This window comes from Panthera tigris, chromosome A1 (assembly GCF_018350195.1).
Source record: "Panthera tigris isolate Pti1 chromosome A1, P.tigris_Pti1_mat1.1, whole genome shotgun sequence".
Taxonomy (NCBI): domain Eukaryota; kingdom Metazoa; phylum Chordata; class Mammalia; order Carnivora; family Felidae; genus Panthera; species Panthera tigris.
The window spans coordinates 106,921,939-106,948,552 of NC_056660.1; the positions used below are offsets into that span (position 1 = coordinate 106,921,939).

At 37.8% G+C, this 26,614-nt stretch overlaps 1 protein-coding gene and 1 long non-coding RNA gene across 3 annotated transcripts in view; one reads left to right on the plus strand and one right to left on the minus strand.

Annotated features, from left to right (window-relative positions):
- LOC122237899 overlaps positions 1 to 14,653 on the minus strand; it is a 52,259-nt gene extending 37,606 nt beyond the window's left edge. For both annotated transcript variants that reach the window (XR_006216637.1, XR_006216636.1), the window contains exon 1: positions 14,551 to 14,653. This is a non-coding gene — a long non-coding RNA (uncharacterized LOC122237899). The remainder of the gene's footprint in view (positions 1 to 14,550) is intronic.
- CHSY3 (chondroitin sulfate synthase 3) overlaps positions 1 to 17,202 on the plus strand; it is a 279,471-nt gene extending 262,269 nt beyond the window's left edge. Inside the window, exon 3 of the mRNA XM_007087793.3 lies at positions 15,611 to 17,202. Coding sequence (XP_007087855.2) covers positions 15,611 to 17,173 — 1,563 coding nt within the window. The 3' untranslated portion in view covers positions 17,174 to 17,202. The remainder of the gene's footprint in view (positions 1 to 15,610) is intronic.
- The last annotated feature ends 9,412 nt before the right edge of the window (positions 17,203 to 26,614 follow it).

Below are 26,614 nucleotides of genomic sequence, written 5' to 3' on the forward strand. Positions count from 1 at the left end.
GAAGAACATATCTCAAAACTGGGCCTGGAATTGCAAAGCCGGGATTTTAGCCCCAGATAGATACACATGAACATGAGCCAAAAGAATGACAGAGAAACAGACAGTAGAGTTTCGTTTTTCTTTTTCCTTTCTTTTAAATGATTGAAATGTCCCCCAAAGCCAGGCCTAGCTCCACAGTCCTTTAACAATTCCTACATAAACCACAGTTCTGTTTCTTGAAGGGAAGACTCTCGTCTCCATACAGGTGGAAAGACCTTCTTCTAGCATTGCTTTTATTCTCATTAACTGTGGTCTCCCAGCAGCACCTCATTTATTTATGCAGAAATTATTAATGTGACAGAACCCACAATGATTTAGAATCAGTTTAGTTTCCTACAATCATTTCACATTCCAGTGGCACAAAGCAGAAATGATGATGGGTGTCCTCGACCTTTCTCCCTGCTTGGATGACTGCATCAATTATGGAAATAGTAAAGAGATGTATGACCACCATCAGTCATGGTACGGTAGTACGGACTGTGAGTACTTAAGTAAGACATAAAAGCTGTAAGATAAGTGCCAAGCCATCCACAACATAGATATTTGAAGTCTTGTGTTACAGGTTACTTTTTAACTTGAGGAAACATTTAGAGGCCTAGGAAATAAAGTGGAACGCTGAGAATTTTCTTGAAGGGAATTAAAGTTCTTACAGTAAATGTTTTGATCCCTGTTTTGGTTACCAACTTGTTTGGTGGGGTGGAATATGTTAACTTACTAAAAATTAATTATAAATATTTCATCAAGTGTTAGACCCAGGCTACCCTCTGGGAGTAGGCCATCTAGAAAGGCACACGGTCAAGTAAAGCAGCAAATACAATATGGTATAATTAGTGCAGTGAGCACCTGTCAAAATCAGACAGCTACTTATGAATCTATATATTTACTGCTTGTCTCCTCATTAGGCAGTTAACTCCATGAGCACAGGGACCATGTTTCTTTTGTGGCTGTATGCATGGCCACTGACACGTTTTGGATACTCAGTGAATATTTTTAAATGGATGAAGGAGTCATTTATTCTGTAAGTAAGAGAGGCAGTCAAAAGGTTGGGGAGGACCGAATCAGGAATGGTGTGGGCAGGGAAAGTTACCAAAAGAAATTGTCATAGAATGTATTATGTTATCTTTCTCATGTGTTCCATGTTTATATCAAATGGATGCCACTAGCTTTCTTGAGCATCTACAATGCACATGCCAGTTCGCTGTGTTCTCTAATCCAATTTATCCAGTTAGACTGTATTCTGAATGTACTGGCAGCTGAAGTCGATTTTATACATAATGAATAAGAAGTTTTTACTCCTAAATCTTAACAATATAATGTCTTATTTTCATTTCAAACTATATTTGAACATACACCTTCTACTGACATAAGACACTGCACAAACCAATTAACATTGAATGCCGTATAATGGCCCTCCTTCTATTTGTTGGAAGGTCATCAAGTTTTAGTCTCTTACAAACAGCACTCCAAGTTGCCCTGAGGGTTACTACAGGAATATTAATGACTATCACTAAAAATTGTCCTGTAGCCAAAGTCCATAATTACAGAAGTGTATGTCATTCTTTAGACAAAATATCGTTAAGTGTGCCCTGTCAAAAGTTCAGAAATAACAGAAGTAAAACCAGTGAATCAGCAGAAGTAGCAATTAGTAAAAGTTTATTGTGCACACACCAAAAAGACAGTGTGAAAACCAGGAGCACTCAAACCAAAACATACAAAGAGGCTCAGTGGTCTGTTTTTATGAAGCAGCTTATATAGTGGGATGGCAGTGACTGTTTATTCTTCAGTGATTGAGTCGAATGTTAGGATTTTTTTTAAATGATAAGGAATTGCTCAGTGGTTACCTTGTATCAACCTTGGGAAACCTTTCAAGTTTTGCTTATGATTTCCAGGGGCATAAGCAAGAAGTGACCCAGATCAAGTTAGTCTTGCCAAATAAGCTAAATTGATGCCTACAGTATGCCTACACTGCTTTTGTCAGCTCAGGGAATTTTCAAGACTGGTCATTCTTCTGTTTTTTTATTTTAACAGCCCCAGTCCTTATCTGTCCCATTCTTAAACCTTCTACATTTGTGGATGACTTGATGTTCAGACAGAATTAGATAAGTTATGATAAGTCTTTCATTAGGATAAATGACTGGTGGCTTGAATTTAGGAAAAAAGGAAATAAAAAATTAGCAACAACAAAGAAAATCTTTGCCTTTAACTTTAGTTAAATAGGACTCTACTTGGAGTTTGAAAGCTTTCATAACTGGAATAAAATCCATGAACTTAAAAAAAGAGATCATTTTCTCTTTTTTTATTTGAAAATCAAGGTATAATTTTATACATGGTCAGTGCCATCAAATAGTCAATGAATTTCCTCCACTGGATACAATACATTCATTAATTATGTTTATGCCTTTCACAATGTTGTCGCAACTGTTATCCATTCATCAGTCGATGGACATTTGGGCTCTTTCCATAATTTAGCTGTTATTGATAGTGCTGCTATAAACATTGGGGTGCATGTGCTCCTTCAAATCAGCATTTTTATATCTCTTGGATAGTCTATTATTACTTATGATGTGACAATCAAATCGCCAGTGAAGGGAGTAGTTAACTTTGTTGGCATTGCATGAATGAAGGTCATGTGCGTGTTTGCAAAGTGGCAACTTGAAAAGGCCTTAAAATTCCTCTTTGCCTCTTCTAACAAATTGTGAGTAGAAAAAAAGGTTTAAGGAAAGAATGAGTACAGAACATTTACTTGACAATTTACCAAAACTTTTAAAATGTCTACAAGGGAAATGAATTGTTTACATTTCAACAATCATCAACTATTATCTTAACTATATATCAGGAAGCATCTTTATGCTAAATTTAGGTAAGTCAAGCTAAATCAGGCAAATTAATGTGCGGCCAAGTTAAATTATCATTAGTTTAGTTTTGTGTTTTTGATTGGAGTATTATTTTATTTATTATTTTATTTATAACAGTATTATTTTATTTATTTTAATTGGAGTATTATTTATTTATTTATTTATTTATTTATTTATTTTAATTAAGGTGTATGGGTTTTTTTAAACTAACAAATGCTTGAGGCACCTGGCTGACTCATTCAGCAGAGCATGAAACTCTTGATCTTGGGGTCATGAGTTTGAGCCCCACATTGGGCTTGGAATCTACTCAAGAAAAATAAATAAAAATTTAAAAAAAAAACTAAGAAATGGTTATGTGCCATGATACCATTATGAAATGAAAGCTCATTAACTTAGTGGTTTCTTTCTGATTTTAAATCTCTTTGCTATTTGCCTTAGAAAGTATGTGTTTAGAATTTCCCTGCTGGGGAATCTATATCACATGATTATTTTCTGTGTTGTCTGAAGTATTTTTAAACTGTAGAGAATACATACTGCTGAGAAAACTTACATATAAGAATTGGTATCTGGAAGCTATTTTCTGTGTTGTCTGACAGTTTTTGTTTTTTTTTTTAACTAACATAGCTAAGAAAATGAACTGTAGCAGGAAGACGAGTACCAGTTTTAATGGTACAGACTGTCCATAGGATTTCAATCAAGATTAAATTAGCTAATTAAACAGGGGAAAATCATATAGAGCATTAGTACAGAGCTGAAATTAAAATGTAGCAACTTATCAGATCATTTATGACAAGATTCTTTGGGTTGCAAGTTAAGCTGCAGAGCTAAACTACCTGAAACAGAGAAGGAAGTACTGTCCCTGGAAACCAGAAAGTCTGACAGTAGTCTGGCCTGAGGTACAGTTCAGTACTGTATTCATTGTTGTCAACAGCATTCAGTCTTTCCTCTATCACTTCTCTGCCCTTGTGTGGGTGTCAAGGTCTGCTTTTCTTACTGTGGAATTATAATGTGTAAAATGTGTACCTGTGGGGGCACCTGGGTGGCTCAGTCGGCTGGGTGTCCGACTTTGGCTCAGGTCATGATCTCATGGTTGGTGGGTTCGAGGCCCGCATCCAGCTCTGTGCTGACAGCTCAGAGCCTGGAGCCTGCTTCAGATTCTGTGTCTCCCTCTCTCTCTGCCCCTCCCCTGCTCTCACTCTGTCTCTCTCACTCTCTCAAAAACAAATAAAGATTTTTAAAAAAATTTTTTAAATAAAAAAAATAAAATGTGTACCTATGGCCAACGGGAGCCATTTTTTGCTATCAGGAGAGACAACTTGCCCATAAATAAAGCTTAACTGAAGTAAACCATTTATAACAAAGTATATTAATTAGCCACACTGTGACTTGTATTCTGGTTTAGGAAAGGTGAGGATCATGTGAAATAAAAAACAAAGAACTTTTTTTGTAAAACCATTTTAATCATGGTTAAGTGTACAGTTCAATAGTGTCAACTATATTCACATTGTTTTGCAATAAATCTCTAGAATTTTTCCTCTTGCAAAACTGAAACTCTATACCCATTGAACAACTCTCCATTCCCCACTCACCCTGCCCCTGGACATCACCATTCTACTTTCTGTTTCTATGAGTTTGACTACTTTAGGTACTTGTATAAGTGGACTCATAAAGAATTTGTCTTTTTGTGACTTATTTCACTTAGCATAATGTCTTCCAGGTTCATCTATGTTGTAGCATGTGACAGGATTTCAACAGGGAAAGACATTTTAAGATTTTTTAAGTTTCTTTAAAAGGATATCCAACAGGGACACCTGGGTGGCTCACTCGGTTAAGCGTCTGATTGCAGCTCAGGTCATGATATTGCAGTTCATGAGTTCGAGCCCCGCGTCGGGCTCTGTGCTGACAGCTCAGAGCCTGGAGCCTGCTTCAGATTCTGTGTTTCCCTCTCTCTCTGCCCCTCCTCCCCTGTTCATTCTCTCTCTCTCTCTCTCAAAAATAAGTAAACATTTTTTAAAAGTTACAAGAAAATGATATCCAAGAACTCAGATACCCTCTGGCAACTGAAATTCATGAAGGAAACATAAAGAAACTCTATGAGACTGACAATAGCTAGAAAATGCACTGCTCACTTAACATTTTTTAAACTCAAATTCATTTAGACCATTGGCTTACCAAAAAAAAAAAAAAAAAAAAAAAAAAAGGCACCATCACATCTGCATTCTTTGAACTACAAGTTTTCAACGCTTGCTGTTTTCAGTATCCTTTGGGGGTAATTTAAAAAAAAGAAATGTGACAAAATTTTTTAATGTTTATTTAGTTATTTTTGAGAGCAAAAGAGAGCATAGGAGGGGCAGAGAGAGAGGGAGACAGAGACTCCCAAGCAGGCCCCTCACTGTCAGCACAGAGCCTGATGAGGGGCTCGAACCCACAAACTGTGACATCATGACCTGAGCCAAAATCAAGAGTAGGACGCTTTATTGACTGAGCCACCCAGATGCCCTTACAACATTTTCTTTTAAATTTTTTGCATGTGATTTTTAGTTAAACCTGTTACTTTTAGGTAATTAGGTGATTTGTGTACTTCTGTAAAAAAAAAAAAAAAGTATTGCAAGGAAATCCAATCCCATATGCGCCTTAACGTGGCAAAACCTTGCAAAACTGTAGTTAAATATCACAACCAGGACATTGACATTGATATATTCCACGGATCCTATTCAGATTGCTGCAATTTTCCTGGCATTTATTTTTGTGTGTGGGTATGTGTGGGTATGTACACACACGTGTCTTTAGTTCCATGCAATTTTATCACATGTTGTACATTGAATTTTTAGAGTATGTGGATTAGATGTGGCTATTTCCAAGATGCTATTATTTTTATTTATCTTAGTAGCAAAATAATGCTCTTAACTTTATGTGACAAACATATAAAGATGATATGAGGAAGAGCATATCTTATATTTAAACTAGATCTTACTAACTAAACTAGTCAGACTAGGTGCCTGACTCTTGATCTCAGCTCAAGTTTTGCTCTCAGGGTTGTGAGTTCAAGCCCCACCTTGGGCTCCCTACTGGATGTGAAGCTTATTTAAAAAAATTTTTTTTTCAAATAAAAATAAATAAAAGTAAAAACTTAAAAAAAATTTTTTTTGACATTTATTCATTTTTGAGAGAGAGAGAGACAGAGCATGAGTGGCGGAGGGACAGAAAGAGAGAGGGAGACATAGCATCCAAAACAGGCTCCAGGCTCCCAGCTGTCAGCACAGAGCCCAACGCAGGGCTCAAACCCACAAACCGCGAGATCATGACCTGAGCTTATGTCAGTGCTTAACTGACTGAGCCACCCAGGCGCCCCAATAAAAACTTACTTTTAAAAATGTTTTTAAATAAAAATAAGAATAAAAACTTTGCATTCAACAACTTATCCAAGCTGTACCTTTAAGATTTTTGTCATTCACTGTATGATTAGAGAATGATATATGAATATTTATTTTTACCAAACTCATTTCTTCTCTTTAATATTTAGAATTGGGTACAGTTTTCATTATGGCATTATCACTGGAGAAGTAGGACATACTGTAAGAACTTTACTATTAATATTTGAAGACAATAATTGAGGGAAAATAATAGTGTTAATTTGAAAATCCACTATTTTGCCTATAACCTTCATATTTACTGGTTTCATAAAATAAAGATCATAAGGCATTTTCATTGAGGGTAATAAGACTCCTCATTTAGTTATGTAGTATTGCATCACTACATCATAGAGAATAAAATGAGTTTAAACATTTGCAAAGCAAATTAACCAACTCTTAGGTACACGTTTGCCATTATATTTTATACCACTTTAATGATTTATTATTTCTTGTTCACATCCCTACATTATTCTGAAATACAGAGAGTCTGTACTTCCTAGAACAAGAATGACTTTTTTTTCTCCTACAAATTCTCCTTAATCTCATTTGTAGGAAGAGAGTCAAAGAAAATTTTCTAAGTTAGAAGATCCTTTCTTATAACAAAAAATGGAGCAGGATAAGGAGAACAAAAGAATTTGCACTAAATTGAAAGAGCCTCTTTACACAAAGTAAGGAAATTTTCTCCTTGGAGGAGAAAAAATTAATGCAGCCACGTTCTTAATAGAGAACAGGAAAGATGTTCATGAACAGGTTTCTGATAATGGCATGGCCTTCACGTTCTCCTTTGTTTCGACAGAGACCTCATAAAGACAATTTAGCTTTTTAGTTTTAAATGATGGCTACACTGAGCATACTTGAATTAATTTTTAAGGAAAACTTAAGGCCATTCTCATTTGCTCACTTTTTCAATACCTACACTAATAATAATAAAAACAAATAACTACAGGAATAATACCTAACGATTATTAATACTCTTGTTAATGGCAATTACTATATACCTAGTACTCTTCTAGGTATGTTAATTTCTCTAATCCTTTGTAACTATTTCTATTCCATTTTTTAAGCTTTCCTACTTTTTTTAAAAAAGATTTTGCTTTTCTTTAAATGTTTATTTATTTTGAGAGAGAGCAACCAAGGGAGGGAGGGGCGGAGAGAGAGGGAGAATCCCAAGCAGGCTCTGCGCTCACTGTGGGGCTCAGACTCACAGACTGTGAGATCATGGCCTGAAGCAAAAATCAAGAGTTGGTCACTTAACCAACAGAGCCACCCAAGTGCCCCTAAGATTTTATTTTTCGTTATCTCTGTACCCCACAGGGGCTCAAACTCACAAACTCGAGAGCGAGTTGCACTCTCCACCGACTTGAACCAGCAAGACACCCCTAAGCTTTCCTACTTTCTATCTTTTCTGTCCCTTACTGAACTCCCCATGATGTCTCTTCTTTTCCTTTCCTCCTGATTTTTTCATATATGTGATAGTTTACTTTTTAAGCTTTCTTTCTTTCTTAGTTCTGTGAACTGACATTTCGTCTCCCTGTCACATCTCTGAGATATTTTATTTCTCCTTTGTTGTTTTCAAAGATAGAGGAAATTGTTTCTTATGTTTTTAAAGCACTTGCTTAATGTTTCCCTCAGTTCCATGGCTTCTGTTTTTCAGTAGGGTGTGTGGAGGAGAGGGCAGAGGCTAGTTTTTCATCTAGTGTTTGTTTGTTTGTTTTTTAATATGGGAACTTTGGGGTAATGTGTACTGTGTTCCTTTTTTGGAAAACATACTTATCCCTGGAAAAATTCCTTTTCCCTGGACAAGCTCTTCACCATAGATATTTGGGCAGGGATGCTTGTTAGTGTTCTAGGCTTACTGATTTCAATGGAGAAAAGGCTTTGGTCCTCTCTACTACCTCACGGTAAACTTGCTTCTTGAAAACATAGTTTAGGGGCACCTGGGTGGCTCAGTCAGTTAAGTGTCGTTACTTTCGTTAAGTGACCTGACTTTTGCTCAGGTCATGATCTCACAGTTCGTGAGTCCACGCCCTTCTTCAGGTTCTGCCCTGAGGACGCAGAGCCTGCTGGGGATTCTTCCTCTCCACCTCTCTCTCCCCCTCCCTGGCTCAAGCTCATGTGCTTGCTCTCAAAATACATAAATAAACTTAAAAAAAATTTTTTTAAACATGACTTCATGACTTAATTCTTTGACGTCTGTAGCTCCTTCTCTTCTCTGAAACAAACCGTTTCCATCCAGGGCTTATTCGGCCCTCCCCAGTCACCTCAGCTCCTACACCCATAATTGTCTACACAGAGTAGGTTTGATACCTTACATTGTCAGGCAGCTGTCTTTCCTGGTTATTTCAACGTTTTTTTTTGTTTGTTTGTTTTTTATTTTATTTTTGGGACAGAGAGAGACAGAGCATGAACGGGGGAGGGGCAGAGAGAGAGGGAGACACAGAATCGGAAACAGGCTCCAGACTCCGAGCCATCAGCCCAGAGCCTGACGCGGGGCTCGAACTCACAGACTGCGAGATCATGGCCTGGCTGAAGTCGGACGCTTAACCGACTGCGCCACCCAGGCGCCCCTTTCCTGGTTATTTCAGACATCTACTGTCCTTTGAACCCTTTTGCCCCTGACATTGCTATGTTTGGCCTTTTGTCCCCAGTTGCTTCCAGATGCCCCTGCTCAATCTCAGCTTTTGGAAAACTTACACATATTTTGGTGACTACATACTGTTTTGGTCTTTTTGCTTTTTAAAGATGGAGTTGGCTGTATATGATTTTTAATATTTGCTATGTCTTTTAAAAATAGTCTTATTGAGGTCTAATGTACATTCTACCAAAGTCTCCCCTGTACATGTACAGATTAGTAATAGTAAATTTATACAGTTGTGCAACCATTGACAAGTCTAGTTTTCTGAACATTGCGATGCTCCAAAAGCGACTTTGTTGTGCCTATTTGCGGTCAACCCCTTACTGTTTCTTTGAAAATGTATTTGCTGATATGGAAGTCCTTTACTGATATGACTATGATCATTCCAAAAATTATCTATGCTATGTTTTCATTATTCATAAATCTAAGGGGGAAATGGAAGGTTAATATAGTAGGAGACTAATAATAATATACAACTGTATCTTGGCATCTATTCTTCTCTCTGATTTTTATAATAGAGTTTTCTATAGCTTCTTAGGTAATGTTCTTATCAGAGAGTGAGATTTGTTGGAGGGGACAGTTGAAGCACTGGGGTCTGTCAGGACCCACTGATGTTAATTGTTGCTGTGATTTTGTTGGTGTGGAATGCTTTTCCCCTTCCCGTATCAATCTCTGGAAGTAGCGAGAAATCAATTGGAAGTTCTAGAAAGAAGCAGCAGCCCGTCTGTATTGGAGTTCCTGAATTATTTCAAACAAGCTAATATAATTTTAAAAGTAAATTTTATACTTTTTCTTAAAACCATTTTGCTACATTCACAATTTAATGTGATAAATAATAAAACCAGCTGTTTATTCTGGTTGTAGTTGTGATCTCTTATATCTCAGTTGACTCAGGGTTAAATCACTTAAGCATGAACCTTGGTTTCCTGAAATTTCCTCAACAACTTATCTTTTGTTAGGAGGACTCTTGTTGGGAGAGGATGCCTCAGTGGCATGTTAGATGTATTGAAGCACTGAGTGTATGCAGCCAAATTGTAACTATTTCCAAGCGTTTCCAGAGATGAGCAAAGATGAGGCAAGCCAATGAAAGGGTGCCACTCTCCTTCTCTGAAAATTCCTAGCTAAAAAGAACAGCCTCAGGAGGAGATTGGCAAATCCTTGAACTGTTACTTATGTACAGTTGCCATTTACTGAGTGTTTTCCATATGCCAGACACAATGTTAAGCATTGTGTATATATTTTTCTTATAGAGCAACATTTTAATATACAGTGTGGCAGTTAACATTTTCTCTTTTATAGATTGGGAGGCTGAGATTTAGACAGGTTGGCTAGGAAATGGCTTAGAAAGGTAGAGCCAGTCTTCAAATCCCAATCTGGCTAACTCCATAGCCAGGTTCTTAAATGTTCTCACATTTATGCTGTATAGCTTGGACCTCCTCCCTACATATAAAAATAGGAAATTTGGATATGTTCTATGTTTCTTCATGGAAAATGTGGCACGAATTCAAGATACTTTCATCATTACTGTACTTCCTGGAATGTGTCTGAATACATGCTTTCCAAGGATTGCCTCCATCATGGTCTTTGTCTATTTGTAATATTTCTGCAAAGGATTACATTAGAAAGATAAGCACCATGGATACAGGTTGGGCTATAATGATGTGAGTGATATGAATTAGTTAAACATTTCAATACTTAGATAGTATTTGTTCTATAACAAAATGTCACCTTTATCAAATTGTGCTGTATTAATCACTTTAATAGCACTAAAAGAGCAAGATTAAGTCAGCAATTTCCCAGTTGGCCTCTGAACATTGTTTCCTGTTTAATTTAACATTGCCCCTTCTTCTTAGTACTGTAAAGCAGGCCTTAAGAAAGAATAGTTTCATATAGCCAATACCTTTTACAGGTGGTATAATTAGTCTTTCATATATGATCAGAAATATTTTTTTTGACTTCTTGCATACAAACAAAAAAAAGCATGGAAAGTTAAATACAGTAAAATATTGAAAGCAATTTCAGGTATAAAATATTAATACCACAGAAGTAGAGATACAACAGCTCACTGTAAATTATGGATTCAGTTTGATTTATCATCAATCAGAATGTTAAATAAAAATTATCATGTGTTTTGAGAAAAGAAAATGGATGCAGTTAAACTATGTCTTGAGTTAAGTCCAAAATCCTTCTCAAAATATCTGCTGTTATATTCTTCGAAGTCATATGATGGTGATTTGAAAATCTGAGTATCTCAGTTTTACTGGAGATAAAGAATCTCCTATAGTATGGGTCCTACCCCTTTTAGGTGACCTTCTATAGGAAAACTTCTATGAGTTATATTCTCTCTCTCTTTCTGTCTCTCTGTCTTCCCCACCCTCCTTTCCTCCCCTCCAGCCACATATCCACACATGTTTCTGTACATACATATCAGAAAATCCTACCTAATTCTACATACATGTATATCACAGTTTCAAAATAAAATATTTTATTAATTGGAACATAACAGACAAACATATCTTAAGTAATATTTCAATGAATGCTCACAAATAGAATATGTACATGTCACCATGAGCTAGATCGACAAAGAGAACATTAACAGCTCCCTGTCCTCTTTCTTGAATTTTTATTACTATTCTAACAGCTAATAGTACAGGTTAGCTTTACCTGTGTCTGAATTCCATGTAAATAGAGTCAAACAAAACGTATTCTTTTGTGTATGTCTTGTTTCACTTGTTTGTGAGATTTGTCCATATTGTTGTAGTAGTATATTTATTTTAATTGATGTTTTATTTGTTATTATATGAATATATGACATTAATTTATGCTACTCTTGATACACATTTGGGTTGGTTTCAGTTGGGAGTATTTTGAATAATGCTTCTATGAAAATTTTTATGTATATATTTTAGGTGTATGGATGGTTGTATTTATATTGGGTATATATCTAAGAGTAGAATTACTGAGTCATAGGAAATGTGTGGGGTCATTTTACTTGATACATTTTCCATACTGGTTGAACCAAGTTACAACCTCATCACACATGTATGAGAGTTCCAAATCCTAACAATACATTATCAATGTGATTAGTTTTAGCCATTCTTATAGGTCTGTAATGTTATCACATCATTACTTTAAATTGCATTACTCTGATGATGAATGAGATAGAGAATGTTTTTGTATGTTAATTGTGCATTTGCATATTCTCTTTTGTGAAGTGCCCATTAAGGGTTTGTTTTTTTTGTTTTTTTTTTTTCCATTTTTCAGCTGGGTTTGTCCTTCTTGCTTACTAATTTGTATACGTTTATTACATATTCTGGGTATTAGTCCTTTTGGTATGATCTGTTAAAAAATGACTTCTCCCATTCTGTAGTTTACCTCTGTGTGTGTATATTTGTGTGTGTGTGTGTGTGTGTATGTGTGTGTGAATTCTTTTTTTTTTCAAATGTACATAATTTACCCTTTATAATCTTATAATGATGTTTTTGAGGAACAAAATTATTAATTTTAATGTAGTCCAGTTCATCAATCTGTTTTTATAGTTGGTACCTTGTGTCATATTTAAGAGTTCTTCACACAGTCAAAAGTCATGCAGATATTTTATTGGGTAAACTCTTATATTTATAACAACAATCCATCTGGGATATATTTTCCATGTGGGGGCAGGGGGAGGAAAGGGACCAGTTTTTCCTTTTTTCCACATGAATATCCAACTATCCTTGCATTATTGACAGAAAAGACCATCCTTTCTCCACTCTTCAGTGTCTTTATTTGTTGTAAATTATCTGATATTGTAAATCATGTGGTAGGTTTATTTATGGATTATTTTGGTCTTTTGTTCTATTTGTTTATCTTTGTATCAGGATCATACTGTCTAAATTTCTATAACTTTAATCTGCAGTATATCTTTTTTTAACGTTGTCATGAATATACTTGGCTTTTCATTTCTCTATAAATTTTATATTTTTATTATTTTTTAAATGTTTATTAATTTTTGAGAGAAATAGAGAGAGACAGAGCATGAGCAGGGGAGGGGAAGAGAGAGGGAGAAACACAGAATCCAAAGCACAGAATCCAAATCCTCTGAGTTGTCAGCACAGAGCCCAACGTGGGGCTTGAACGCACGAACAGTGAGATCATGACCTGAGCCAAAGTCGGACGCTTAACCGACTGAGTTAACCAGACACCCCTCATTTCTGTGTAAATTTTAGAATCATTCTGTTAATATCAAGAGCAACATTTTCTTTTTAATTAAGGGTGGGATTTATATTGAATTGCATTGAACCTATATATCAAATTGAGAATTGGTATTTCACAGTATATTTTGAACAAACATTTGCAAATATAATCCAGCTGTATATAAAGAGGATGATATATCAGGATGATGATGGGTTTAGTCAGTGGATAAAATGGTTGTTTAATATTGGAATTTCAATTAGTGATTCACCATAACAGAAGAAAGAAAGAAAGAAAGATATCACACAGTCTTCTCAATGGATGCAGGAAAAAAAACCTTGGATCAACTTGAAATGTCATTCATGATGAAAGCTCTTACCAAACTAGAAATAGAAAGGAACTTACTTAATGTCTTAAAGAGAGAAAATGACAACTTCTTCTCTGAGTCTGGGATCAGAACAAGGTTGTGCTATACCACGTTTTACTGAAGATCCTGGCCCGAAACAAGGAAACTAACTCAGACTTGTGACTTGGCAGTTGGCTTCTGCAGAGTGGGAGTTCCAACAGACAAGAAGTGGAAGCTGCCAATCTAGAAACGGGTGCAGTGTTGTTTCTAGTGTGGTCTCTTAGTTAAAGTAGTGACAGAATCACTGGGGTCCAAGAGAAAGGGACAAAGACCCGTCTCTCGATGGGAGGAGCATCAGAGAATTTATCACTGCTATTCTGCCACAAGTTCTTTTACAAGTTAGGAACTAGTTATTTTTTGCAGTAAACTTGAGCCCCTAGCTTGATTGACTAAAAAATAACTAGTCATTAATTTGCTTCCTTGGGGTCTTCCTAGGCTGTACTCTACTATTTTTCAGCACTGATGTTGCTATGGAAAATGTTGTGACAAGACTTGTTCTTTTCCCACTTAGAGCCAAAGTGGGTTTTGTTTGTTCATTCTTCTCTTTTTTTTCTCTTGGCCTAATGACACATAGATATATATCTGCCTCTATTTTAAGGGAAACATGTCCCTCAGGTATATTTCACATATATAATTTTATCTTAAATGTGTATCTATGTGTACTGAACATATATTCAAGCGTTTAAATGCATATAAATATTTATATTTATATATGTGTATGCATGTATACACGAAGACTTATATCTCCAAACTTTTTATCCCCTCTTTTATGTTTCCATTATTCGGCTAAATTTTCTCAAGTATCTTTCTCCTGAGTTTTCCACAAATCTCTTTCTTGGGTTCTTGTAATGTAGATTATCTTTCATTTTAGTTCTTTTCTTTAAGCTCATGTATCTATTTCTTGAATTCTTATTTATAGAGATTGTATTTTTTTTAATTTCTTTGACTTGTCTATAATTTTCACTTGCTTTAGATATGTATTCATAAGTTTTCAATATTCTTTTCCTCTTTATTCATCAATATACTTACAGCTATCTCCTGTCGATGCTGCCACTGGTAGTTCTCCTTCTGTTCTTCCTCCGCCCCCTCCTTTTCCTTCTCCACTGGTACTCCTCTTGCACGAGTGTAATGGAGGTTTCTTTATTGACAGAGAAGAAAGAGTCAGCTGGCAGTTTGCAGTATGATCTCATAACTCTAGATTTTTCCTCATTTTGTTTCTATTTGAAGTAGTGAACTTGTCATACACAAGCATAGAAACCTTCTGGCTCATAAGGATGTGAAACATGTCTAATTTGGGACATGATCCTTTAGATCAGTAGTGTAGATCAATATAATTTCTGTTCCACATTACCTTAACGAGAACTTACTCCGAGGGTTCTTGGGTGGCTCACTCAGTTGGGCGTCTGACTTCATTCAGCTCAGGTCATGATCTCGCAGTTCGTGAGTTCAAGCCCCACATCGGTGTCTCTACTGTCAGCTTGGGGCCTGCTTCAGACCCTTTATCTCTCTCTCTCTGCCCCTCTCCCACTCATGCACACATACATGCTCTCTCTCAAAAATAAATAAGCATTAAAGCAAATTAAGAAAAAAAGAACTTACTCTGTAAACATGGTATACCAGAATGCTCAATAAAACTTAGGTCTCCTTTGGGGCTGGTATGGCCATTCCAAGCAACAAGTCATGGGGTTTACTCCTCAAGGTTAACCCTCTATTTTGTAAAGCCCATGATCTATCCACACTGCCTCTCCCTCACAATGATCCTTTATGGGTTTTGGATATATTCAATTCATATTTTCTTTGATGTTTTGGGTTGACTTCAAAAGGAATAGAAGGACAAAGATTCTTTACTTTGGAATACACAGCTGGACTTTAGTGTGCAGTATAGGTATGGAACGGGAGGTTAGGTTACAGTGTTTTAGCGTGTGAATTTGACATTTTAAAACTGTTTTCATTTCTTTTATATATAAATTTGACAATTCATTTTCTAACTAATTTCATTAAATATTTTAATTTAAGTTTAAAGGTTTTCACTTATTGCTTTATTAATTTTTAAATTTATTGTAACTTCTTGATTTCTTTTACTTTTCAGATGCAACAACTGTTCCATGAAAATTACGAACATAATCGGAAGGGTTATATCCAGGACCTTCACAACAGCAAAATCCATGCAGCCATAACACTGCATCCCAACAAAAGGCCTGCCTACCAATACAGGCTTCACAATTACATGCTCAGCCGCAAAATTTCTGAACTTCGCTACCGCACCATCCAGCTCCACCGGGAGAGTGCTCTGATGAGCAAGCTCAGTAACAGTGAAGTGAGTAAAGAGGACCAGCAGCTGGGAGTGATGCCTTCTTTCAACCACTTCCAGCCTCGGGAGAGAGATGAAGTGATAGAATGGGAGTTCCTGACAGGGAAGCTCCTTTACTCAGCATCTGAGAACCAGCCTCCTCGACAGAGCATCAACAGCATCCTAAGAACAGCACTGGATGACACAGTCCTACAGGTGATGGAGATGATCAATGAAAATGCCAAGAGTAGGGGACGGCTCATTGACTTCAAGGAAATTCAGTATGGCTACCGCAGGGTTGATCCCATGCATGGGGTCGAGTACATTTTGGATTTACTCCTCTTATATAAAAGACACAAGGGGAGGAAACTGACTGTGCCAGTGAGACGTCATGCCTATCTTCAGCAGTTGTTCAGCAAGCCTTTCTTTAGAGAAACTGAAGAGTTAGATGTCAACAGGCTTGTTGAGAGCATTAACAGTGACACTCAGTCGTTCTCCTTTATATCTAATTCTTTAAAGATACTATCTTCTTTTCAAGGTGCCAAAGACATGAGAGGGCACAATGAAAAGAAAATACACATTCTTGTTCCTCTCATTGGAAGGTATGACATTTTCTTGCGATTCATGGACAACTTTGAAAAAACTTGTCTTATTCCAAAGCAGAATGTAAAGCTGGTCATCACCCTTTTCAGTAGGGATTCTGGCCAAGATTCCAACAAGCATATTGAGCTGATAAAGGAATATCAGAATAAGTACCCTAAAGCAGAAATGACCCTGATCCCAATGAAGGGGGAATTTTCCAGAGGTCTTGGTCTTGAAATGGCTTCTTCCCAGTTTGACAATGATACTTTGCTGCTATTTTGTGATGTTGACTTGATCTTCAGAGGAGACTTTCTCCAACGATGTAGAGACAATACAATTCAGGGACAACAGGTGTACTACCCCATCATCTTTAGCCAGTATGACCCAAAGGTAACTAATGGGGGAAATCCTCCCACTGATGATGACTTTGTCTTCTCAAAGAAGACTGGATTTTGGAGAGACTATGGCTATGGAATTACCTGTATTTATAAAAGTGATCTGCTGGGTGCAGGTGGATTTGATACCTCAATACAAGGCTGGGGACTGGAAGATGTAGATCTCTACAATAAAGTCATTCTATCTGGCTTAAGGCCCTTCAGAAGCCAAGAAGTAGGAGTGGTGCATATTTTCCATCCAGTCCATTGTGACCCTAACTTGGACCCTAAGCAGTATAAGATGTGTTTAGGATCCAAGGCAAGTACTTTTGCCTCGACCATGCAACTGGCTGAACTCTGGTTGGAAAAACATTTGGGTGTCAGGTATAATCGAACTCTCTCCTGACAGTCCAGGCAACACATATTGCCTTTTTAAAGGGGAGTTTACCTCATTGTTGGTTGTTGTTATTTTTATTTTATTATTGTTATTTTTATTATTATAATTATTATTGTTATAACTTTATTTTGTTATCCTGGTCTTAAACTACTCTTGGTTATCTTCCAAAGAGTGTTTGTTGACCTCAAGCAAGAAGAGTCTGCAGTTCACTGATATTTCAGATTTCTACTGAAGTCAATTATGTATTACTTTTATATATCTTTATTCGAGATTGAGTTAAATCGTGGCAATCAAATGACTTTTGAAGCTCATTCATCGTGAGAGACAGCTTAGAAGAATGTTCTCTTGGGGCTTAAAGATGCAATATCGACTTTTATTTCGTTTGTTAAATTCAATGTGATACAAATATTTACTGGTGAAAGGTACCACAAAAGTGCTTTATGCTTCCTATGGGGAAGGGACTCTGTAACATAAACTTGAGTTTTGTAATTTATACAAGGACTTAAAAATATAGACAATAATTTTCTTCATCTTTAGAATTTTTAAAGTAAATGAACACTTATGATTGTATGTTTATTTTTTAAAAAAAAGTTTTAAAAATTGAGGAGTTTTGTTCCACAAGCAACCGGTACGGGCTACCCTGGTCTTCTGACAATTATGTACTCCTCACAACTGTCTGCTATAAATGCGAATGAACTTTATTTTCTCAAGGAAATATGATTTAATTAAATATTCATGTACATTTTAGAAGCTTTATGAAACGATGTCCTTCATTTGCTGGCAAGAAGATAAACTATGACAGAACCTGGTTATTTATAATAAAACACAGGTATAACAGTAGTCTTTTTCAAAAACACTGAAAAGTTTGTGTTGTTTCCTTTCAGTCATACTTGATGTAATTCTTAGGGGTCATACTCACCAAAATGTGCTTATTATAGAGACTGGAAAAGTTAACAAGGGATTATAGGCATATTGTTTGTTTTGTTACACTTTAAATCCTGGCCTTCACAACTGATTAAAATGAGTGGCTTCTTTATTCAATAACTTACATTCCAGGAGAAGCATTCTTCCTCAATCTCTTCAGCTTTGTGATCAAACTGAACCAAGAACAGGTCAGAAACTGCCTTTAATTGGGGTTAATTTGGGTTCTCACAAAATGTAGCATATTGTACATATTGTTCTACACTCTCGTTTTCTTTTTTCGCACAATAGGACCAAAAATTGCATCAAAGTTGATTTGAAAGTTGTTGTAAGTTGCTACCATTATTTGGAACTAATTGCCAGGAGGCCATACAGCATTTGCCTTAGTGATGGGTTTTGTACAGGGTAATAGTCTCTTTTAGAGAGGACACTTGGGGAGCCTCAAAAATAGATAAAATTGCTTAATGTTGTGACAAATATGATGGCACTCTCCTTGACCATAACATATAATCTTAATAATGTCAGACTCATTAGAAAGGAATTACTGGCACTTTTAGACGCTAAAAATCTTGACAGGGCCAACAATTCAGAATTGATCTCTGCTCTAATATTTTCTCAGCCTTCATAAACCCTTACGTTAATAGCTTATTTTCCTACATCATGTGGCTTACTTTTTCAGCGGGTTTTATTTTCCTGAGCAGTAAATATATTATCATGCAATAAAGATAGTCATTTGGAAAGATCTACTGCAAACTAATAATTGTTAATTATTTCATTAATGAAGAAAAGAAATCAGGGTCTGCTCATCTGTTTAGCTTAGACAACTGAAAAAGAGCCCGAGTTGTGAGGCAACTACCCAGGGATGAAGTGGCATTCTCTGTAATACTCATGGAATTATACTGATGAAACAAGGAAATGCAGAGATCTCATGTGACCTTAATTACATACACACATACTGTACTAAAATTAAGATAAGTGCATTTAAGTTCTGTTTTGTGACTTTGCATTAGGCTTTCCTATGATTTTTTTTTTTTCAGGCACTGCAGTATTTCCTGACTGAAGATTTATTGGAATTATATTAGTGAAATTAAGAGTGTTTTCCTGTCTGTGCAGTGTCTATTATTTAAAACTCCTTTAAGGTTGAAGGGCAACACAGGATGAATGCAACCTGAAGCATCATATACGTATGTTACCACCATTACCTTATTTGGATAGCTGCGAGTTTCCTGTTTAAGCATCACTCCAATAACAGTTCAATCCTAGTGATCATCTTCTGTCCACTCAATATCATTCTATGCATTTTTCTTGCATTATCCTTTTATTTTTTTATTTTTTAAAGTTTATTTATTTATTTTGAGAGAGAGAGAGAGAGAGCATGAGCAGGGGAGGGGCAGACAGAGAGAGGGAGAATCCCACACAGGCTCCACACTCAGCGTGGATTTCAACACGGTGCTCAGTCTCATGAAACTTGAGATCATGACCTGAGCCAACATCAAGAGTTCAATGCTTAACAGACTGAGCCACCCAGGTGCCCCTACTTGCATTGTATTTTTAAACATAATCCTCTCAACAACTCTCAGAATACTGATATTATTTTCTTTATTCAACAGATATGGAAACTGAGGCCATGAATAATGAAGTCACATGTCCTGAGTTACACTACTGGCATACTGTCCTTAAGATTTAAGTTAACTCTTGTCCAGATCTGGAGCAGCTCTCTTTCCACGTGAACCCAAGGCTTCTCAGCTGTTGGGGTGATATAGAAGACAGTGGGCAAAGTTCTGGCTGACACCATGAACACGTTTGATCCGCCGTTCAGCTTATGTCTGCTGTATGCTCATTCTGGGCCAAACTTAGTTTGCTGATGTTTGGTCAGTAAGAGCCCGTTCAGGCTTTTCATCCCAGTCTTCCACCACTTTGCTAGCTCCCTCTGAGTAGCACTGTGTTGGGGAAAGGTTTCTTCTAATTGCTTGCTCACAGGTCACTGGATATCAGCCAGTAGAAAAAAAAATGCTGAGCGTTCCTGATGCCAGCAGCAGCCCTTATCTCTGTGGTGTCAGCCTGCTGAGTACAGAAGCTGTCTGCCATGAGCACCACCATGTAATTGTGTGATTATTTATGTCATTTGACCCATACAGACTTGGCATAAAGCAACTTTGTCAGAGCTATTTCTGAATCTAAGAGTTGAACCCATTGTGCCTAGTAATAGACAAAGAACAATAGGAATAAAATCCCCAAGTGTGTGAACTGATAGTCCAAACAACAGAATGGAATGCTCCCTCGAAAGGGAAACTATAAAGTCCCACTGTTTCTAACATAAGAAAACTGGAGCCCATCTCCTCCAGTCAGCAGCTCCATTTCGGGACTACTCTGGTTTCACGTGGTTGCATTTTCAGATCAGGCCTGGGCAGTTCCTTCTTCCAGGAAGAGGACCCAGAAGACAAGGGTCCTTTCTAATGGCTTGGATTGCCCAGATTGCCTGTCATGCTGCCAGGCTTGTTAAGCCCTCACCTGGTACTGTCTTGTTCTTGAGGGAATGGCCTAAGCCAGACATGGTCCTAGGAAGAGACTGGTGTCTTCCCTCTTTACCTCTCTGCACCCAACACAAAATATTTTTAAGCAGGTAAAATATACCAAGATGAGTTGCAAAGAGCCAGTAAAATAGCTATAGCCCTATTTCAGCCATGGTGATGAGATTTGTATAGGAGAAGGAAGGCATCAACACATTTGAATTATGTGGCCAAGTTGCCTTTCTTTCCTACCACTTGCTTTCTGAGTCACTGCAAGTCCCCTTCAAAGTTCTTACCCTAGGGATGTCTGTAAGAAGGGACTGCTAAATTCTGCAGGAAATTGTACACTTAAGCTCTCCTTTGTGCTTGATTATTGAAGGCGTATCTCTGTGATTATGGATATTACAAGGCAAGTGGTCAAAATAATGTCCTAAGGGACAATACGGGTATCTGTTATCACTTCTTAGTGCTGCTGACTTGTCTACCCTTCCCATCTCCACTCTTTTCTTTCTTAGTTTTTTTTAACGTTTATTTATTTTTGAGACAGAGAGAGACAGAGCACGAATGGGGGAGGGTCAGAGAGAGAAGGAGACACAGAATCCGAAACAGGCTCCAGGCTCCGAGCTCTCAGCACAGAGCCCGACGCGGGGCTCAAACCCACGGTCCGCGAGATCATGACCTGAGCCGAAGTCTGACGCTCACCTGACTGAGCCACCCAGGCGCCCCTCCCCATCTCCACTCTTATTAGCATCCCAATCAAACATACAATACGTGCTGAGTCCAGAAGCCTTCTAGATCTTCAGTTTTTGAGCAGTGGCAACAGTAGAGGCAGGATGGAGATGCAGAATAGATGCCAGTGCAGCTTGGCCTGTGTGCCCCCCAGCCTCTCGCAGGCACCAGCTGCACTGCCAACGTTGCCTTGACAGATGGTGGGGATGAGGAGACTTCCTTCGGCGGTGATTCATGCCCCCAGGTGGCGACATAGTCACATCTGCCAACCACCTGGTGCTGGCACAAAGCTGCCAGCATTTTCATTTCCATCTTCAATTTTGACATCCACTTGTCTGTTTCCCTCTTCCTTTCTCATGTCGGAAGCTGCCAAGGGCTGTGCCATATTTAGCGTTCTCTTCCATGAAGGATTTTACTTCAGTTGAATTAAATAGATATGTATTCATCTGTAGGTTGATTTAAAAGTAGAGATGGGACGCCTGGGTGGCTCAGTTAAGCGTCTGATTCGGCTCAGGTCATGATCTCACAGTTAATGGGTTCAAGCGCTGAGTCCTGCTCTGTGCTGATAGCTAGGAGCCTGGAGCCTGCTTCAGATTCTGTGTCTCCCTCTCTCTCTGCCCCTCCCCCCCCCTCAAAAATAAGTAAACATTAAAACCATTTTTTTTACATAAATAAAAAATAAAAAGCAGACATACTGAGTTTTTATTATCCATCATGCACAAGTATACATTCTTGATATTCCATTCCCTGCTGCAGTCATTATAGGATCAATTTTGATGGAATTGGTGAGTATAAGATTGGAAAGAAAAAAAAAATGTATTTACAATGATTTAAAATGGACCTGTTGGGGTGCCTGGATGGCTCAGTCATTTAAGCATCTGACTCTTGATTCTGGCTGAGGTCATGATCTCATGGTTTGTGGAATCTAGCCCAGCAGTGGGCTATGCACTGACAGTGTAGAGCCTGCTTGGGATTCTCTGTCTTTGTCTGTGCCCCTCCTTTCCCCCCCACCCCCACCATGCTTTCTCTCAAATAAACATTTTTTTTAATGTTTTTATTTATTTTTGAGACAGAGAGAGGCAGAGCATGAGCAGGGGAGGAGCAGAGAAACAGGGAGACACAGAATCCGAAGCAGCCTCCAGGTTCTGAGCTGTCAGCACAGAGCCCGATATGGAGCTCAAACTCACAAACTCTCAGATCACGACCTGAGCCGAAGTCGGACACCCAACCGACTGAGCCACACAGGCGCCCCTCAAATAAACATTTCAAAAGCAATAAAATAAAATAGACCTATCATATAAAAAGAGAGTGTTCAACAGAAAAAAAAGATGCTTTTCTTTTTTTCCTAGAATGCTCTTTATTTTGTAAAGTGTTAACCAGTTAGCAAATATTTATTGAGAACTTCTTGGGAACAAAAAGCTCAAGCAGGAACTCTAAGACTGAAAATATGCGTCACCTGAAGGCAAACTTAGAGCTTCACTCAGGCCTCCTATGGAGCTGTTCTCCATTTCCTTATCAGGTCTTCCCCAACTCCTATTCCCTAAATCCCCACAGCCTTCACATTTCCTTATTTTATCCAAGTGGGGAGAAGTATGTGTATCTGCCAAATAGAATCTGAGATCTGCAGGTGAATTTCAAATACAGAAATATGAACCCACCTTGATTCTTGCCTTGATTCTGGCAGCAGGTGTTCAACTTGACATCAGTCAAAAATAACTCAGGGCCAGAAGTTCATATAAAAGTGAGAATATATACCCCAACATTAGGAGTAATAGCTTTCTGTATCTAATCTGTTAACTATTCACAATCAGCCTCAGGTTTATTTCCCCTTCTTTCCCAAACTTACCAAAGTGGCTCCAACACCTGTTTCTGAAAGGAAAATCTTGATAGGTGGTAAGTCAAATGTTAAAGGCAGTAATACTAAGAAAATGGGGGAGGGGGAAAAGCAGTGTTCTGTGTATCCTTGAATTATTTTATTTTTCACTTGCCTCCTAGTTTTCATGCCATTCTAATATGCCGATAACCTACTCTTCTTTTTAATATTTTTATTTTCTCGGCCACCGGGTTCTTCCCTGTCCCTCCCCCCACTCCCACTTGGAGCTACTTGATACTATGTAAGCTTTAGACTGTAAGTTCCTGGTATTGGTTTTGAGAAGTTATATAAATCATGAGCTTGAAGGCTGAAGTTAAGATAAACTTTTCAACTCTTTTTCATTAGCAACCCTGGTCTATTTAAAGTATGCTGGGATTCATTTATCCTCCTTGTTAGCCAACTGGAATCTCAAGGGCACGGATTTTACAAAGCCCCTTGCGCATTTGGACTAGAAACTGAAAGAAGAGAACTTTGAAACTCTTTGATCCGCTCCAAGTGCTTCCCGTTTCTCAATTAATCTGTTCAACATTAAATTCAGGTTTGTGCTTTGATGGAAAAAACGTTGCATCAAAATGTTTACTGAGCTAATCATTCAGTTAAAAGAAAATAGATTTTAGGAATAAATTCTTAATGTGTATTTTTTGAAATCATTTTGCTTTTGTAAACTAAATTTATCACAAAAGATACCAATTTGCATATATTTTATAGTATTTTTCTGGAAATCTATTTTTTTATCAACACAGAGAGAATGCAGGCACACAAGTGGGGGAGGGGCATGGGGAGCAGGAAGGAGAGAATCCACACTCAGCAAGTGAAGCCAGCCACAGGGCTCTATCCCATGACCTTGAGATCATGACCTGAGCCAAAATCAAGAGTGCCACACTTAACTGACTGAGCCACCCAAACACCCCTCTGGTGATCCATTATTACATAGATCTTCCTTAAGAATATCAAATAATTATATGATTTAAAAACTTATCAGTGTGTTTTCCCAGTATCAATAATGTTCATATTTTCATTTGCTACATAAGACAAGCAGAATTCTTTTAAGAAGGCTATGATTCAGAGAGAGCACCGAAGAGAAAGGAACCATTATTGCTCATAATTAATTACCCATACTTTCTTTTACCCCTACCCCTTAGACAATGTGCCGTTAATTTAGAAAAGGATACTTTTGTCTCCAAACACTTCTGCCACGTATCACCTCACTTAGGAAGTCATTTTAATAAGGAAAGGGAAAAGGCAAAGTGATTTGTTAATGTTATTTGACTCCTTATTGTGACTGCAAAACAATATTGTTCATTAAATGTTACTCTGCACTGTTACTTAGGAAACCTCTCCTTTGAGCTTCATCAGCTCTCAAATATGTACCATTATCCCCATTTTACAGATGAGCAAAATGACTTCAGAAAGATGCACTTTGTTACTGTAATTTTAAAAGCTAGAATTTGCTTTAGAAATGTCCAGAGTCACCTTTGTTTTAAAGTAATATTTCACTCATATGGGGAATTTAAGAAACAAAACAGATGAATATAGGAGAAGGAAAAGATAAATCAAATAAGATGAAAACAGAGGGGGAGGCAAACCAGAAGAGACTCTTAAATACAAAGAACAAACTGAGGATTGATTGAGGGGAGGTGGGCAGAGGATGGGCTAAATGGGTGATGGACATTAAAGGAAGACAATTGTGATGAACAATGGGTGTTTCTACTCTTGAAACCAATACTACACTATGTGTTAACTAACTTGCATCTAAATTTTAAAATGTAGAAAAAAAAATATCTGAGGATATTTAATCTCCATTTGGATAAGATTCAGCACTGACTTTTGAAGACCCAAGTTGTGGTTGTTTGAATTAGTATGTTATAAAACTCCACAAGTAAGCAGGATTTTGATTATATATAGTTTCATTGTTACTCTCTTCTTAAAACTCTCTAAAGTTTTCCAAGCTTACTTAGAATAAAACCCAAACGCTTGTGCCTGGTGATCTGTCCTTGCTTCTCCCCTACCCCATCCCCTGTCTCCTCACCCACACCCTGCTGTGTTCTGTTCCCATCACACTGGCCTCTGCTCAGATTTTTAAGCGTGCCAAACTCGCTCCCATGCTTAGGCCCCTGCCCTACTTGTCTCCTGAACTTGGAAAAATCATCCTTGAGATCTTGATCTTCTTCTCATGGCTGGCTTCCTTTCTGTACTTCGGGTCTCACCACAGAAGTCATCTCTGGACAGAGGTTTTGCTCACCACCAGTCTTAAATAGCAACCTGCCACTTCATCTAAGTTACGTTCCTTAACCTCTCTGTTTATCACCATCAGATCATCATGATTACCCTGAGAAAGCATTTCATATACCTTTGTCTGGCATATTGTTTGCGTAAATCTGGTGTTTTTTTCATTGTTTGCTTTTTTATATACCTCTCTCCTTGTCTCCTTCCTTTCTAAATAATACACTCCATTAGAGCAAGGGCCATTACTGTCTTGCTCAGTGCTGTGCACTCAGGCTCTAGATGAGTGCTTAGCTGAACTCTCACTCTGGCTCAGGGATCTCAGTGCTGGGAGCATGACCCTGACTTAAAGAACACTGCTTGTATTGATCAGGCTCCTCTCCATTTCTCTCTTCTCTATCCCTGTAATTATTCTTCTTCCTTAATGCACCTTTTCACTTATTTTAGCTCTGTGAGTTTGTAGCTTCATTGTATTCAGTGTCATGCATAATTTTATTCCTTTTACTCCTCTGCCCATCCATCAGCAAATTTTTCATATTTTAGCATAAGCTGAATATTTGTTAAATAGTAAGCAATACAGGGGGGAAAAATACCTCCCTCCTCATAAGAATAACAAAACACGAGGGGCACTTGGGTGGCTCAGTCGGTTGAGCGTCCAACTCCAGCTCAGGTCACGATCTCACAGCTTGTGGGTTCGAGCCCCGCATTGGGTTCTGTGCTGACAGCTCGGAGACGGAGCCTGCTTCGGGTTCTGTGGCTCCCTCTCTCTCTGCCCCTAACCCACTCACATTCTGTCTCTGTCTCTCTCAGAAATAAATAAACATTAAAAAAAATTTTTTTTAAAGAATAACAAAACACGAAAAAACCAACCCCAAGTTCAAAGGGTTCTCCCCGATATCAGCAAGGATACTATTGCTTATTTCTTTCTTCCTCCTACTCTGCACAGTTGTGGCGGTGCTTCCCTTTAAAAGCTGCTTTTATTTCCAGAATATGGAAATAAACCAGATCTCCAGTTGTCATTGTACTATCACCTAATCCATGCTCTCAGATCTCGCCTATGTTTGAAACTGTAGATCAAAGACTCTAATTTAGGGGAGTCTACACTTCTGTGAAATCGAAACACCCCTGGGGTCTATCAGTGACCGTCGTGGACTCAGGGATCCACCTTATCAAGGGGTTTTAAGCAGATTTTGA